At 46.4% G+C, this 18525-nt stretch overlaps 2 protein-coding genes across 3 annotated transcripts in view; one reads left to right on the plus strand and one right to left on the minus strand.

The window, feature by feature from the left end:
* The window catches only part of LOC137524222 (sulfotransferase 1B1-like), an 80789-nt gene that overhangs the window by 43785 nt on the left and 18479 nt on the right, over positions 1 to 18525 (minus strand). The gene's annotated exons all lie outside the window — the stretch shown is intronic.
* The window catches only part of CORO1A (coronin 1A), a 45747-nt gene continuing 30702 nt past the window's right edge, over positions 3481 to 18525 (plus strand). The window contains exons 1-2 of one of the 2 annotated variants that reach the window (XM_068243835.1): positions 3481 to 3569; positions 13510 to 13712. In XM_068243835.1, coding sequence (XP_068099936.1) covers positions 13518 to 13712 — 195 coding nt within the window. In that variant the 5' untranslated portion in view covers positions 3481 to 3569; positions 13510 to 13517. Of the gene's footprint in view, positions 3570 to 3640; positions 3703 to 13509; positions 13713 to 18525 lie in introns of those variants that run through there. The other variant, XM_068243836.1, reaches the window with a different exon arrangement.

Here is an 18525-nt window from a genome sequence, read left to right on the forward strand (position 1 = left end):
TATGGTAGGATATTAGTCTATGATTATGGTAGGATTAGAGTGTGAGCTCCTCTGAGGACAGTCAGTGACATGACTATGTACTCTGTAAAGTGCTGCAGGAGATACCAGTGCTATATAAATACATAATAATAATAATAATAATATGGTAGGGCATTACACTATGAATATGGTAGGATTAGAGTGTGAGCTCCTCTGAGGACAGTCAGTGACATGACTATGTACTCTGTAAAGTGCTGCAGGAGATGTCAGTGCTATATAAATACATAATAATAATATGGTAGGATATTAGTCTATGATTATAGTAGGGTAACTGTCAGCGACATGACTATGTACTCTGGAAAGCGCTGCAGAAGATGTCGTGCCATATAAATAAACAGTAAGGGCCTGTTTCCACTATACCTAGGCAAATGTGCATGCAAATTTTTTAATGTGATTTTACTGTTGCCTTTCATTACTATTGACTTATGCATGCGTAAAGGCGTATGATAAAATGCATACGCGTTAACGTGAAACCGCTTAAACCGTGTGGAAAATTCTGACAGAGGCAGACTTTCTTTTTGCCTGCAGGGGTAAGCGAATGTTGCCTGTAATGAAAACAGGCCCATTGACTTGTATATGTCATACGAATCTGCATGCAGAGAATGCATGCAGATTCGCATTCGTGGAAACGAGCCCTAACAATAAAAGGTGGAACAGCAGACAAGGTCTGCATTACTGCATGAGCAGAAAAATTCACAACTGTGTAGTACAAGAGGGAGGAAGGGCGAGATAACAAGATTACTTGCAGTGCTGTATAAGTCTTATGTATGAGTTCTTATTGTGCATCAGGCTACAGTTTTTGCTGGAAGTGGATCTGCTTTGTTCACAGCTCTACAGGCAGCAGAATCAGTGATGAAGACAGAAGGAGTAGTGGATACATTGGAGGAGGCCTAGCAGGGAGTTGCAGTGATGAATATGAGAGCAGAGAAGTTAGTTGGGGAAGTGGTCTCTGCTAATGTAAGAAGGAAATGAGTGAAGCAACATCAGACTGTTACATCAACTGCAAAAGAAAGAGAGGAAGAGAGAGAGGCTGAAGAAAGAGAGAGCTTTGCACACATCACGTGTCTGACTCACACATTGCACGGGGAATCTATGTGCCCAATACACGGCTACAGCAACCAATCACATCTGTGGGGCGATCGCTGAATTATCGAATAAGCCCCCTTATGCAAGAAGTACTTACATTTATAGACTACAGGGGGCACTCTGGCTACCTACAGGAGGGGCACTCTGGCTACCTACAGGGGCACTCTGGCTACCTACAGGGGGCACTCTGGCTACCTACAGGGGGCACTCTCGCTAGCTACAGGGGGGCACTCTCGCTAGCTACAGGGGGGCACTCTGGCTACCTACAGGGGGCACTCTGGCTACCTACAGGGGGACACTCTGGCTACCTACAGAGGAGCACTCTGGCTACCTACAGGGGGCACTCTGGCTACCTACAGGGGGCACTCTGGCTACCTACAGGGGGCACTCTGGCTACCTACAGGGGGCACTCTGGCTACCTACAGGGGGACACTCTGGCTACCTACAGGGGGACACTCTGGCTACCTACAGGGGGCACTCTGGCTACCTACAGGGGGACACTCTGGCTACCTACAGGGGGCACTCTGGCTACCTACAGGGGGACACTCTGGCTACCTACAGAGGAGCACTCTGGCTACCTACAGGGGGACACTCTGGCTACCTACAGGGGGACACTCTGGCTACCTACAGGGGGACACTCTGGCTACCTACAGGGGGACACTCTGGCTACCTACAGGGGGCACTCTGGCTACCTACAGAGGAGCACTTTGGCTACCTACAGGGGGCACTCTGGCTACCTACAGGGGGACACTCTGGCTACCTACAGGGGGGCACTCTGGCTACCTACAGGGGGCACTCTGGCTACCAACAGGGGGGCACTCTGGCTACCAACAGGGGGGCACTCTGGCTACCTACAGGGGGCACTCTGGCTACCAACAGGGGGGCACTCTGGCTACCAACAGGGGGGCACTCTGGCTACCTACAGGGGGCACTCTGGCTACCTACAGGGGGCACTCTGGCTACCTACAGGGGACACTCTGGCTACCTACAGGGGACACTCTGGCTACCTTCCAGGGGGCACTCTGGCTACCTACAGGGGAGCACTCTGGCTACCTACAGGGGACACTCTGGCTACCTTCCGGGGGGGCACTCTGGCTACCTACAGGGGAGCACTCTGGCTACCTACAGGGGGCACTCTGGCTACAGACAGGGGGGCACTCTGGCTACCTACAGGGGCACTCTGGCTACCTACAGGGGGACACTCTGGCTACCTACAGGGGGACACTCTGGCTACCTACAGGGGGCACTCTGGCTACCTACAGGGGGCACTCTGGCTACCTACAGGAGGGGCACTCTGGCTACCTACAGGAGGGGCACTCTGGCTACCTACAGGGGGCACTCTGGCTACCGACAGGGGGGCACTCTGGCTACCGACAGGGGGGCACTCTGGCTACCGACAGGGGGGCACTCTGGCTACCTACAGGAGGGGCACTCTGGCTACCTACAGGGGGGGGGGGGGGGGCACTCTGACTACCTACAGGGGAGGCACTCTGGCTACCTACAGGGGGGCACTCTGGCTACCTACAGGAGGGCACGCTGGCTACCTATATGGGGGCACACTGGCTATGTACAGAGGACACTCTGACTACTTATAAGAGTGCACTCTGGTTACGTACAGGGGAGGGGGGGCACTCTGGCTACCGACAGGGGGGCACTCTGGCTACCTACAGGGGGGCACTCTGGCTACCTACAGGAGAGCACTATGGCTACCTATATGGGGGCACTCTGGCTATGTACAGGGGGACACTCTGACTACCTACAGGGGGCACTCTGGTTACGTACAGGGGAGGGGGGGCACTCTGGCCAGGGCCCCCCGGCAGTCGCAGGGTCAGCTGCCCCAGTAGTTACCCCGTACTGCACGTCTTTCCCATCTAATAGCAGACAATGTCTAATAAACTCAGTCCAAGCCTTCAGGATCTCTCATGTTCTCTGAAGTGTTCTCCAGCCCTGAAGAACCTAAAGTAAGGGAGTATACACACATACAATTCTGATTGGCCAATCACTGACCAATTTTACCACTTCCATGTAGTATGAGGACCAACATAGTTTGAATACTATGAACAAATGGTGCAGGTAAACTCCCCTACTCCCCAGAGGCGGTAAAATTGGTCAATCAAAATTGGATGTGTGTACACACTCTAAGTAAGGCTCCCCCCCCCCCAATTTGTATGCACACCTACCGTATACCCAAAAGTGTGTATGAGCCATTATCTGACATAGATGTGAGCATTGTATATTAACCCTTCCTGCTGCAGCCTCTGGGTTAACCCCTCCTCTGCTGGAGAAGAGGACAAGACAACCCCCCCCCCCTGCTTCCTGCCCCCTCCTCTGTCTTTCTTGCAGAAATTGCTGTTACAAAAGCAGAACTTGGCCACAGACAGCAGGAAGCCGACACTGACACACTGAGCATCCCCTGGGGCCAGGAGCTAGATCAGCAGCCGCAGGTAGGTGATGAGAGGGGCAGGCTGGACACGGGGTGGGGGGGCGGTGGAGGTCTTGTGACAGCTGTGCTGTATGTAGTTAGTCCCGGCTGGAGTATCTGGCAGAGAGGACATCACAAAGCAGGAGGACTCTGAAGTAAGTTTTCTTTATCATTACAAAAAATACACTGGGTGGGGGGGCAATACTGGGGGCAGGAGGGCATCATCACCATGCATTTAAAGGACGTGCCCATTTTTGAACTCAGATTTTACTTTCTACAGCTTAACAGTGCGTCCAATCCGTATCTGGCTTCTCCTATCTCTTAGGAACTTCACTGGTGAGATTTTCCATCCTCTACATCTTTTAGCTCCATACTTTCGAGTCTCACTGCCGCTGCTGCAGAACAGCAGGAGTATTGCTTGTTCCAATGCATTGGCAGTTAACTACGTGACAAACTCAATGTGTGGTATGAAACCTCCTGCATGAGGTGGGTGGAAGTGGCAAGATCTTCTTACCACAAGAGCGCTATAAAACACCACCAACATCTAGTGAAGTGTGAAATGGTCCTTTTGGGGTAGAGTTATCTTTCATATTCATTTTCAGAGACAATTTATTGCAGAATTGTTATAATAAATCAACTGAGGGAATTCCAAAGGGTATCATCTTAAAGGATACCCGAACTGACATGTGACATGATGAGATAGACATGTGTATGTACAGTGCCTGGCACACAAATAACTATGATGTGTTCCTTTTTTTCTTTCTCTGCCTGAAAGAGTTAAATATCAGGTATGTAAGTGGCTAACTCTGTCCTGACAGGACAGGAAGTGACTACAGTGTGACCCTCACTGAGGAGAAATTCCAACTATAAAACACTTTCCTAGCAGAAAATGGCTTCTGAGAGCAAGAAAGAGGTAAAAAGGTGAATTTATTATCACTGAGGGTCACACTGTAGTCACTTCCTGTCTGAGTCAGGACTGAGTCAGCCATTTACATACCTGATATTTAACTCTTTCAGACAGAGGAAGAAAAAAAAGGAACACAGCATAGTTATTAGTATGATAGGCACTGTACATACACATGTCTATCTCATCATGTCACATGTCACTTCGGGTATCCTTTAAGGCGTCAGATCTAAACATCCTACGCTTAAAGCAAAAATAAACATATGTGTAGTATAGCTAAGAAATAGAAAATTAGTAGCAAAGAAAAGAGGGCCATATGCAATTAACTTTTTCTCCTGAGTTTTCTACTAGGTGGTATTTTAAAACGTGCCAATAAAATACCCTTTAAGCTACCAGCAAGCAAAAAAAAAAAAAAATACTCAAAATAGTTTTATAGTACTTTTTTACCTACTTTTTGGTACTTTTTTGATTACAAAATGCTGAAAATCTATTTTAAAAAGACTTTATAAATTACCTCCTAGGAGAAAACTCAGGTGAAAAAGTGAATTGCATACGGCCCAGAGTCTCATTGTTTTCCAGTACAGGAAGAGTTAAGAAACTTCAGTTGTTATCTATGCAAAAGAGCTTCTCTGAGCTCTTCAACCCAACTTGGGTGAAAGACAGTCCTGTTTTCTGAAGCATTTTTACATCAAAGAAACAGTGAGAGACAGGCTGTGAGAAGGGTTTACTGCTGGAAAGTTCAAAGAGTTATCAGCTCTGCTCCGTTTTATAGTTTAAAATACAGAGTGTAATTTGTAAACTGCAAATATGACAGAATGATGCAATGTTATAAAAAAAAAAGCTCTATAACTGAAATTAAAAATATGAGACTCTTTTCTCTGCAACTAATGTTCAATTCCTTATTTTTGCTATACACACAATTCATTATATCATACTTTTTTTTTGGGGGGGGGGGGGGGGAATTTTAGATGGTAATTTTTAAAAAAAATACAATGAAAAGAGTTCCTTTTGGGGGAAATTGTCACAACAGTTGATAAACTGTGTTGTAGAATGCAGGTCCTGATTCACAGGTACCTCCTCCACACGGAAGCCCTGCCAGGTCCACTGGGTGCTTCAGTTACTTAAGGTGGTCCTGAACTCTTGCACAGGACAGATGGAAACATAGAGAAATGCACCCTGTATGTATTTAAAGAGTTTAGCCTGTGTAATTCCTTCTCATTTGTGTCTAATCACAAGTTGTAATCTGATCTCTCCCCTGTGTCACATTACTGCCATGGCAGAGATGGCAGATAAGCCCATTTGAAAGCACAAGCTGTAAACAATATGTCTGCTTCCATGAATCAGGAAGTAGAAACTGTGCAGATTTATTTTAGGATTTGTATCGGCTGTAACAAAGAAATGTTTTTGGTTTAAACGTTATTATGCTGTTGTGTATATTTTAGAGCAGAGAGGAGTTCTGAGTTCAGGTCCGCTTTAAACAAACTAACAACGATAATTTAAAGGGTTAAAAATAGGTAAAGTGTTTATACAACAGTTGTGTTTTGTCATTTATAAAATATAAGGAGGTTGTCTGGAATATTATTGACATATATACGGGGGACAACCAGAAAGTAACAGACGTTTGTTTTATACCTGCCACGCAAGGTATTCTTCTTGTGTAGCGTAATTTGCATCTGTCAGGCTACTCTCTTCTCTCCCTGCACCACTTGTCACGTGACTGCAGAATGCCGGTAACTGTTTGTTCTGCAACATTTAACATGAGCCCTCCTATCCCCAATACCTCTAGCTCATAAGTGAGGAGGGTGATGCTACCACAACAAAGGGATTGAAAACCTTGTAAAAAGGTGCAAGTGCTTCAGTAAATATCAGAAGACACAGTGGTCTTTATTCAATTAACATTTCATCTTTGGGGTTTTTTCGAGAAGTTTATTATTATTTTTTTTTATCTCATCTGCAAAATAAATGTTCAGCACTCTAAAATTGAAAAGTAACAAAAAGTAAGTAAAAATGTAGTATCTTGAGTATTTTCTTTCTTTTTGGTGACTGAAAGTGAACCAGAAGCCTATTTAAAATAAAAAATACAGATACTCTAGACTTATACTCGAGTATAAGTCTAGTATAGGCAGAGATGCTAAAATCCGTATTCGGGAGATACCCGGATAGTTGTATCCGGATATCTCCCAGTACACCTTTGGGGGGGGGGGGGGGTTGTCATTCCTACCTGTCTGACTTCTTCTTGCTCCATCCTCGGCGCCTCCCACGATGCAGTCCACGTGCATCACGCGACTCCAAACACTTCCTCCTTCCACCCGGAAGGTGGAAATGTTTGGAGTCGCGTGGACCGCATCGTGGGAGGCGCCGAGGATGGAGCAAGAAGACGTCATACAGGCATACAGGTTAGATTGACCCCCCCCCCCCCCCACAAAAGTGTACTGGGAGATATCCGGATAAAACTATCCGAGTATCTCCCGAATACGGATTTGAGCATCCCTGAGTATAAGTCTGGAAATTTAGGTCTGATTCACTTCATAAAAGTATAGGTGTAGACTTATACATGAGTCACGGGCAACACTGAGCACACTGGGTAATGTGTGTACTAATAGTGACAATCCCATTTACAGCAGTTTACCCCGTGGTAAGTGACACTTTCCTGATGGGAAATGCCAAGAAAACACAGGTCTGAAAGCTTTGACCACAACAATTAACAAGGAAAGGGGCAGGGGAGAAATACTGAGCTTCATAAAAGCACTTGGGGGCCTGAAGGAGGTACTGGCTGCACTTAAACGATACTCGAGGTGACATGTGACAAGATGAGACAGGCATGTTGTATAGTGCCAAACACACAAATTACTAGGCTGTGTTCCTTTTTTTCTTTCTCTACCTGAAAGAGTTAAAAATCAGGTATGCAAGTGACAGTTTCTGTCTGGGTTAGGACCTGGTAGGACTATAGGGTAACCCTCACTGATAAGGAAATACAGCCATAAAACACTTTCCTGGCAGAAAATGGCTTCTGAGAGCAGGAAAGAGTTAAAAATGGTCAATAGTTCATAGATTTGAGCTCCGGCACACATCAAAGAATGTGTCACTGGGCTGACAATGAAACAGTAAAAGCTTAAAAAGTAGATTTAAAAATAAAATAAAACTGTGAGATATCTAAAAAAAATCATTTTTAGGAGAAGGAGGATAAATACAATTGTTTATCTCATCAGTTTATTTTCACCTTGTGTTCCCTTTAAGGGACAGGAGGGGTTATTGGCTGCAATACTGGACGCATTGCAGTCATTAACCCCTCCTGGTCCCCAAGTGCAGCCATTAACTTTGCTGGGTAGCCTTATACTTGAGTCAACAAAAAATTCCAGCATAAGATGGTTGAATATTGGAGTCGACTTATACAAGAGGTCGACTTGTATTCAAGTATATACGGTACCTAGGGTGGTGGAAGGCTTTCCCACTCTTCCCCTGGACCCTTGTTCCAGCGCTGTCATCCCCGTTAGCACTCTCCAACCGATGGGCCATAGACTGCTCTCTTCTGCCATGGGAGGCTTAGGCGTCTTCCCAAAGATCGGCACCTCCGAAGCCTCCCGCGGTGGAAGATTTGAATGGTGTAGCCAGCGCTGGAACGAGAGGACCGTAAGAGGAATGGGAAGAGTCTATAGGACCCAGAGACTTCCCTCTACTTAGGTGAGTATCTGGTTTTTTAAAGGGTACCTGAGGTGAGATGGATATGGAGGCTGCCATATTTATTTCCTTGTAAACAATGCCAGTTGCCTGCCATCCTTGTTGATCTTCTGGCATAAGTAGTGTCTGAGTCAAAAGCCTGGAACAAGCATATGGCTAATCCAGAAAAACCAGAGTCAGCTGAGTCAGAGTACCTGATCTGCTGCATGCTTGTTCAGGGTCTATGTCTAAAAAAGTATTAGAGGCAGAGGATCAGCAGGACTTCCAGGCAACTTGTATTGTTTAGAAAAAAAGAAATATGGCAGGCTCCATATCCCTGTTCCCTTTTAAGTGAACCTGAGGTGGGAGTGATATGAAGGCTGCCATATTTATTTCCTCTTAAACAATATGAGTTGCCTGGCTACCCTGCTGGTCTATTTGGCTGCAGTAGTTTCTGAATCGCTCTGGAAACAAGCATGCAGCTAATCTTGTCAGATCTGACAATAATGTCAGAAACACCTGATCTGCTGCATGCTTGTTAGCGGTCTACGACTAAAGGTATTAGAGGCAGAGGATCAGCAGGACTGCCAGGCAACTGGTATTGCTTAAAAGGAAATAAATATGGCAGCCCCCATACCTCTCTCACTTATGGTTCTCTTTAAATAGACTTCAGGTTTGTTTTAGTTTTGTTTAAGTTTGCTTTTTATTGAAAATATGTAAAAATGTCACCTACGGTAGGAGAAAACTCAGGAGAAATCATTTATTCAATAGGGGCCAGTGTGTATCAAATAAAATGTTTCCTTAATTAATTTATTAGTTGAACATGGCTGTTACTTTTTGGATAATCTTTGTGTTTTAGATTTTATGTTGCATCATTTGCAAACTGCTGCCTTTTATAAAAACAAAAACATTCTTGGTGCCACTTTTCAAACATTGGGAGATTTGGGGACAGTGCGCACACTTGTGTCAGCATGTAACTACATATTATGGGTCATAGGGCATCCTGTTGTCACCCGTGGTCCTCAGTATTGCCAGAGACAGTGATGAGGCTTTGAACAAGGTCATTAAACTTTTTGTCTTGCTCAGATTACCCGATAATTTGTCCCTCCCACTGATTTCCCTTTATCTTGAGTTGTTTCACTTCCGTTTCTGGTCACGACTCCACCGTCTCTGACCCTGTAGCCTTCTCCATCAGTCCTTCCACCCAATCCCAGCCTCTTTCTCACCAAGATCCTCACAGCCTTATGTAATATGACAGTCAGTGCCCAAAGCAAAGAAGTCCTCAGGAGCCAATCAGAATACACCTCTCAACTCTCTGTAACCTATGGCAACAAAATGGCATATGGGGAGAGCCCACTGAAATGATGTAACATATCTAAGCTGACCTTTCTAGTCCAACTGACAAGGGTAGTAACAGATTTTTCCCAACCATTGACATAAACCCAAGGTGTGATACTTATGGAGTCATATTTATTTGCCTTCCTTAAACAATACCAGTTGCCTGGCAGTGCTGCTGATCTTTCTGGCCAGTAGGGTGTAAATCACACACCTGAAACAAGCATGCAGCTAACCTTGTCAGATTTGTTATAGACATCTGATCTGCATGCTTGTTCAGGGTCTATGGCTTAAAGGAAAGGTTCAGGGAGGGTGGGTAAAAAATAAAAATCAAATTCCACTTACCTGGGGCTTCCTCCAGCCCGTGGCAGGCAGGAGGTGCCCTCGCCGCCGCTCCGCAGGCTCCCGGTGGTCTCCGGTGGCCGACCCGACCTGGCCGGCTGCCAGGTCGGGCTCTTCTGCGCTCCAAGGCCCGGAACTTCTGCGTCCCACGCCGGCGCTCTGACGTCATCGGACGTCCTCCGGGCTCTACTGCGCATGCGAAGTAGTTCTGCGCCTGCGCAGTAGAGCCCGGAGGACGTCTGATGACGTCAGAGTGCCGGCGTGGGATGCAGAAGTTCCGGGCCTTGGAGCGCAGAAGAGCCCGACCTGGCAGCCGGCCTGGCCAGGTCGGGTCGGCCACCGGAGACCACCGGGAGCCTGCGGAGCGGTGGCGAGGGCACCTCCTGCCTGCCACGGGCTGGAGGAAGCCCCAGGTAAGTGGAATTTGATTTTTATTTTTTACCCACCCTCCCTGAACCTTCCCTTTAAAGTATTAGAGGCAGAGGATCAGCAAGACAGCCAGGCAATATGCATTATTTAAAAGGAAATAAACATGTCAGCCTCCATATCCTTCTCACCTCAGGTTGCCTTTAAGGTCTAGCTGGATTTGTTTTATTGTTTCACTGGGAAGGTCAATCATGTGTGATATATTTGGTATATTTCGGCAATGTATATTTAGCTTGTCTATGTAGATATGAACCACTTCACCACTAAGGGGTTTTTTCCTTTATGGACCAGGGCAATTTTCACATTTCAACACTCCTCCCTTTCATTTGCCAATAACTTTATCACTGCTTATCACAACAAAATGAGCTATTTCTTGTTTTTTTTTTTTTTGCCACCAGGCTTTCTTTGAGTGGTACATTTTGCTAACAATTATTTTATTCTAAATGCATTTTAATGGGAACACATTTTATTTGCCCATTTGTCCCGGTTATTACACCTTTTTAAATGATATCCATATCACAATGTATGGCAACAATACTTTATTTGGAAGTTTTACAAGCCCTTATTTGCAAAAATAACAGTAATAGATCCCCATGACATACGGATTAAAAAAAGGTTTGAGTCCCTAAGGTAGCTATTTATGTATTTTTCTTAAAGTGCCACTTTTATTATTTTTTTTTTATAAAAGTGTTTTATTTTTGTAACTATGGGAGGGGAAGTAAGGGTTTAATTAATGGGGTATTTCATGTATTTTTAGTTATTGAGATGTATGTAGGAGTAAGTTTACTATTTGACCACTAGATGTCCCCCCACTTTATTCTCCTACTGTGTACTGTGAACAGAACAGTACACAGGAAGTAACGCATGTATACTTTACTTTCACTTTTGTCAATGACCAATGGCATCTCATTGATGCTGATGATCATTGATCACAGACATTTTGATCAGTGAATGGGAAACGTGTTCCCATTCACTGATCAGTGTACTAACAGTAAGGGACGCGCGGGAGCGTGCACGAGCATGTGTGGACTGATCAGTGTACTAACAGTAAGTGACGCGCGGGAGCGTGCACGAGCATGTGTGGTGGGCATTCCAGGCGAGGTGCGTATTTCTGTGCCCTTGGGACTTTAGATGAAGTCTCGTGGGACATAGATATACTGTCCCCGGGACGATAACTAGTTAAAGAGGAACAGCAGTGAAAATAATGTAATGAATAAAATTGCTTATTTGAACTTTAGTCCTGTCAAGTGCAACTCTGCAGAATGTTTGTTTACTGAGAGTTCTGAAGCCAGTACAAAATATACCGGTCCCCCAGAATGCTCAAGGGGAGAATTCTGCATGGGCAGCTTAGGCAAAAGGTCACAGGGGGATGGGGTTTACATACCAATATACAGAAATATCTAGATGTAGGAAGTGTTTCTGATGCTGAAGCCAGGAAAAGTGGGTATCCTGAATAGTTTGCTGCCTTCAACTATATGTCACTACAGGGCCTCTTTTAGGAAAATTTTAGACTTTAGGAGCGCAAACACATTAGGCCATCAGATCAGTCCCTCTCTTTGTCTGAATCTGATCGGGGAGGAATTTCATCCTCTGACTAAATCTATTGAAAATCTATCTATCTATAATTGATCCATACAGTGCCATGCTATTAGCATACCTCCCAACTTTTTGAGATGAGAAAGAGGGACACTTAAGCCACACCCCTGCCACACCCCTGAGCACACCCCTAGTCACGCATACCATAAAGATTTCATAGGAAAAATATGTTGTTTTATAATTCAAACCACACTGGTCCTTTCTATCCTGGTACATTTTCCTTCATATTAACATTTTAAAATTAGTAATATATCAATTTAAAGGATGGGAATAAAGGTTAGAGTCAATCAAACACATTTTTTAGTAGATAAATATATATATTTACAAAGAAAGAGGGACAAAGTCCTGAAAGAGGGACAAATGAGGATGAAAAAGGGACAAAGGGACAGGGCTCCCAAAAAGGGACTGTCCCTCCAGAAGATGGACAGTTGGGAGCTATGCTATTAGCCATTGATCCACCACTGTTGCCCCATCCATCACATTGGATAAACATTTTCCATCTGATCCGATTGTAACTTAGATAGATTTGTTGCACATTTGGTCAGAGTGATCGAATCTGCTGGGAAGAATCGATGCATGCATGACCTGCTTTTGGTCGTATCGGGCCTCGCTATCCTCCCACCATTTGCAACAGTATTTCGACTCCTATAAGGACTGCCTGTGATGTCTCCCAGCAGCCAGTCAGGCTGTAGCCCACACAGAACATCAGTAGATGCACAGTGAGAGCTTGAATCTGGCTGGAAACTTGGTGTCTATATCCAGTTCTTGTTTCTCCCCTTCCATCAGCTTCCCTCCCCCCATTTACCATAAGGCACTGTAGGCTCGTGCCTACAGGCGCCTGATGGTACAAAGGCAGCTCACTCCCCTCTCCGAGTGCCTTCATTTCTCTTTCCCGATGCAGAGTCCAGATGAGAGTGTAACAGAGAGGTTACTCCCTTGGCTTTCGGCATCCTACTGACGAGATCTCCCTTCAGTCGGGGGCACCACTAGCTACCTAAAGACGATCTGTAAGAAAAAAACCCTGGGGGATACTTACCTCGGGAGGGGGAAGCCTCTGGATCCTAATGAGGCTTCCCCCATCCTCTTAAGCCTCAGGGATCCAGGGCTGGCAGACCCCGAACACTGGGAAGGTAAATATTTACCTACCATGATGAGGCGCAATAGCGACTTTCTAATCAGGCTCAGGTGGAAATAGCTTAGCCCGATCGGGTCCGCTCTACTCAGGCGACTCGGCTATTTCCGCCAGAGCCCATTGTAAATCCGCTATGGCGCCTGCACTGGACCTGGGGAAGGTAAATATTACAGGCGCTATTGCGTCTGGGCAACAGCAGACAGACTTTTGGCTGTATTTCGGGGGCTGCCCGGGCTGGATCTCTGTGGTTTAGTAGGATGGGGAAGCCTCAAAAGGATCCAGAGGCTTGCCCCTCCTGAGGTAAGTTTCCCCCCGAGGGGGTTGTTATGATCCTCTTTAATACCGAGGGTACCTCTGGCTACCTAATGCTAATAGGCAACTGTAACTACCTATGACTGGCAAGGGAAGTAAGGTAGAAGTGACAGTTGGGACAGTAAGCACACTTGGGTTCAGCGAGGGCTTGTAGGCTCACGGAGGGTGAAGTCTAGGGTGCCAGGAGATTTGTGCCTTTAGGTCCCTCTGTTGTAAATCTGGGCCTGCCCGTTCACATCTCTTTCCTTTTCCCATCAGCCCTCGCCATGAGGAAAGTTGTCCGCAGCAGCAAGTTCCGCCATGTCTTCGGCCAGCCGGTGAAGGCCGACCAGTGCTATGATGACATCAGAGTGTCACAGAACACCTGGGACTCCAACTTCTGTTCCGTTAACCCCAAATTTCTGGCCATCATCGTGGAAGCCAGCGGGGGAGGTGCCTACATGGTGTTACCGCTGTCCAAGGTAAGTGATGGAGGGTGTTGGAGGGTAAGTGACCATAGCAACTCTTCAGTGCATGAAGGTGACTTGGTATTAAGATGTCAATCAATGAAGGTTTACAGCCAGTATTCTGGAATGCTCTCCTCCAATCACGATCTGCCACAAAGAGGTTAGGGGCGGGCCTACCATGAAGCCACCTGAATCACGTGATTCAGGAGGCAAAATCTAGGGGGCGGTGTTTGGACTAACAGTTTGGGCCACCCGGCGCCTGCCTCATTCGACCAGTGACACCAGCCGCCCTTCCCTATGACACCATAAGCAGCTGAGGTGTCAACATATTAAGGCATGCTATGGTAAAACACCATCACCGGCGACAGATCACCATGGCCAGTCAGAGGAGAGGCTTTGGCCTGCTACCAATCAAGTGGGGATGCTGGTACTAGACCGGCCAATCAAAGCTGCCTGCTGCTTGTTTTGCTTATTGGTGCCAATGGTGCCAATGGTCTAGCGGGCAGGACCATGGCAACGTCAACTGGTGCCAATGGTCTAGCGGGCGGGACCACGGCACCATCATTGGGCCGATCACTGCACTCAATCAGTAGCAGTGACATCTGATAGATCACTGCTACTGATCGAGTGCAGTGGGCGGTTGAGATTGGACGGTCTGGTGTCAGCATCCACGCCTGGTCCCATGCCAAAGCTTCCTCTCTGACTGGCCATGGTGATCTCTCGCTGGTGATGGGGTTTATATGGGGGGGTATATATGATATGAGGTACATCTGATGTGGAGTTTTTACTTGCTTGAGTGGATTCTTCATTCTTTTCTAAAAAAAAATCTTTGTAGTCTGCCATAGTACATTTGCAACGTTGTTTTTGAATTTCAGAGATACTTTTGTCTTGATTGTTATGGAGATCAAATCACTCTGTCCAAGTGCCCCACCTCCTAGCAGGGTGTAATAAATAGTGATGTCATATCCTGCTATTTGCTAGAGAACAGAGGCGCCAGTAGGGTAAAATAGTCTAAAAGTTTTAAAATTTTCTAGGGAGGCAGTGGTTGACTTACCTCCAGAAAGCAGACATGACTACTGTCCGATTTCGAGGAAATACATTTATTGTACAATTCCCCAAAGATGCGATGCATTTCGTAGGCTCAGGCCTGCTTCATCAGGCAATAAACGGGATAAACTGTGGACAGAGACAAAGACATGCTCAATGGGCTCTATTCATAAAACTTTTTCCGCCAGTTTAGCGCTCAAAACAGCTGACTTTCCCGTCCATTTAGCAAAGTGTGCATTCATAAAAGCTGTTTTCGCATGATAAGCTACAATTCCCCAGCCGAGCAAGAAATTTCCGCCTTGTGCTGTGTTTTTCTAGATTTATCTAGAAAAAGTAACAAAATATCCATTCATAAAGGTTAGAGGAAGTGGTATGAGGACGGGAAATACCGCTTCCTCGGATGTAGCGAGAAGAGTTCGGATTACATGAAAGTGAATGGGACAGACAGGGCCGACCCTAGACTTTTTGCCGCCTGAGGCATAATAAGAAAAAAAAATCGCGCCCCCAGCCGTGGGGGGGGGGGGGGGGGGGGGGGCGCGCCGAGCTGGAGGGGTAGCTGACAGAAAGGGGTATTGGGCCTAGCGGTGGGGAGGGGGATCGGACCCCCCCCTCCCTCGCCTGGCTCCCCCGATCTGCGCTCCTCCTCCAGCGTTAAGTAACCAGCTGCGTGCATAAAGATGAAGAGGCAACGGGCGGGGGAATAACTCACCTCTTCCGCGTTCCATTGTGCGCTCCACCGACGTCACTTCCTGCATGGCCGTCCACTTACAATACAGTGGGCGGCGTTGCCGGAAGTGACGTCAGTGGAACGCGGAAGAGGTGAGTGATTCCCCCGCCCGTTGCCTCTTCATCTTTATGCACGCAGCTGGTTACTTAACGCTGGAGGAGGAGCGCAGATCGGGGGGTCCGACCCCCCTCCCCACCACTAGGCCCAATACCCCCTTTCTGCCAGCTACCCCTCCAGCTCGGCGGGCGGCACCCAGCATCCACAGACAGGCGGGTGCCGCCCCCCCAGATCTGCCGCCTGAGGCAAATGTTTCACCCCGCCTCATGAGCGGGCCGGGCCTGGGGACAGGCCTCCCAGAGAGAGCAGCGCACAGAGGGACTCTGACGGCTTCAGTGTTTCCGCATGCCTTCCGACAGCTTACCGCCAGCCTTCAGCGGGAGATCACCGCTCTGCTATCCCAGCTGCCAACATTTTTATGAATGACCACCCAGAAGTATAAAATACCGATGCGGTATTTTCCCTCCACGATTTTTTCCGCCCAAAATGTTTTATAAATGGAGCCCATTGAGTCCCATACTAATGTATGTTCAAAGTCAAATCTGCACCTCTAGCATTTTAATTCATTTTATTTGAATTTTGTATAAGACTTTGAACATACATTAGTATGGGGCTCACTGAGCCTGTCTTTGTCTCTGTCCAGTGTCCACAGTATACCCCCTGTTTATTGCCTGATGAAGCGGGTCTGAGCCTGAAAAACACATCGCATCTTTAGGGAATTGCACAATAAATGTATTTACTCAAATCTGATAGTAGTCGTGTCTGCTTTCTGGAGGTAAATCCACCACTGTCTCCCTAGCAAATTTTAAAACTTTTAGACCATTTTACCCTACTGGCGCCTCTGTTCTCTACCCCCTTCTTTCCGATCTACAGAGAGCGATTTCTTAATCCTGAGCGAGGACAGGTTTAATTTCCTCACCTGCCTATACAGTGGTTGCCTGGAAGGTAACCCTTGTTTGTGAGTATTTCTTTCTCACGCTTTCATACCTCCCAACTTTTTGAGATGAGAAAGAGGGACACTTAAGCCACACCCCTGATCACGCCCCCATCACACCTCTTAGTCACGCATACCATAAAGATTTCATAAGAAAAATAGGTTGTTTTATAATTCAAACCACACTGGTCCTTTCAATCTTGTTTAATTTTCCTTCATATTAACATTTTAAAATCAGTAATACTGTATATACTCATGTATAAGCCTAATTTTCGAGCATTAAAAATGTGCTGAAAAGTTACCCCCCTCGGCTTATATGTGAGTCGGTGGAGCAGAATGGATGATAGAGCAGGTTTTGTTACTAGCAGAGGAGTGTAAGCATCCTGCTCTTACCAGCTGGCTCCCTGCTGTGTCCATGTCCCCTATAGCCTGCAACATGGTGTGCAGAGTGCACTGCTCAAGACTACCTGTGTCCCCTGGCTTGTGGAAGCGGAGCGTGCAAGAAATGTGTCAGTGGTGCAATGATCCGGGATTCTTCCTGTCTGGCAATTGCTGTTTCTCATATCTACGACCCCATCTAGTGGCTTCTTGAGACACAGTTGTATGATCCTGGGGAGCGGAGATGACAAGTACTGGTGGCAGATCTGGCTACTGTAGAGGGGGCTATACTGGGGGTGGGGGGGGGGGGCTTATACACAGGTCAATCACTTTTTCCTGGTTTCTGGGGGAAAAGTGGGTACCTCGGCTTATACACTGGTCAGCTTATATGTGAGTACATACGGTATATCAATTTAAAGGATGGGAATAAACTTTAGAGTCAATCAAACATATTTTTAGTAGACAAATATATATACTGCCATAGAAAGAGGGACAAAGTCCTGAAAGAGGGACAAATGAGAAGGAACAGAGCCGGGACAAGGTCCTTTAGCACCCAAGGCTGAGATAGCAAAGTGCGCCCCTCCATCCCTCCCACCCCAACCGTCACACACTGATTGCTATGAAATTGAGAGGTGCCCCAGAGCCCCCAACCTCCCCAACACCTTAATCTCTAGTTATCTGGCTTGCAGTCACTGCCATGTATCCCCTTTTCTTATTTCTTTCTGCTTCAAACACAATTGGGAATGACAGTTGTGTTGAGTTGTGCGCCCCCTCCTACACTGCGCCCTGAGGCTGGAGCCTCTCCTGAGAAGGAAAGAGGGACAGAGGGACAGCTCTCCCAAAGAGGGACTGTCCCTCCAAAAGAGGGCCAATTGGGAGCTATGCGCTTTCATATTACCATGTATTCTAATGCATACTACACTATATTGGGCTTTTGGTGTTTTATTTTTATCGTATCCTGCTATGTCATGGATAATCATAGGCACAATTCATTTCTACCATTGGTGTATCTATCGGGTGAGCGGCCACTGCTGCACCAGGGGTGTCCCATCCCTCCTTCCAGTACAGGGGCCTCACCTCCAGGGCCTAAAGCAATTGTTGCGATGTCCACACTTGTTGGGGGGGGGGGGGGAAGCTCATGGTGGTCATGCCTATCATGGGGGAGGGGGACCTCATGGTGGCCACACATGACTATGTACTCTGTAGTGCTGCAGAAGATGTCAGTGCTATATAAATACATAATGATAATATGGTAGCACATTAGACTATGACTATGGTAGGGATTAGATTGTGAGCTCCTCTGAGGACAGTCAGTGACATAACTATGTACACTGTAAAGTGCTGCAGAAGATGTCAGTGCTATGAAGATACATAATAATAATATGGTAGGACATTGGACTATGACTATGGTAGGATTAGAGTGTGAGCTCCTCTGAGGACAGTCAGTGACATAACTATGTACTCTGTAAAGTGCTGCAGAAGATGTCAGTGCTGTAAAAATGCATAATGATAATAATAATGTGCTAGAACATTACACTATGACTATGGTAGGATTAGAGTGTGAGCTCCTCTGAGGACAGTCAGTGACATAACTATGTACTCTGTAATGTGCTGCAGAAGATGTCAGTGCTATATAAATACATAATGATAATAATAATATGCTAGGACATTACACTATGACTATG

The sequence above is a fragment of the Hyperolius riggenbachi genome, chromosome 7, assembly GCF_040937935.1.
Source record: "Hyperolius riggenbachi isolate aHypRig1 chromosome 7, aHypRig1.pri, whole genome shotgun sequence".
Classification (NCBI taxonomy): domain Eukaryota; kingdom Metazoa; phylum Chordata; class Amphibia; order Anura; family Hyperoliidae; genus Hyperolius; species Hyperolius riggenbachi.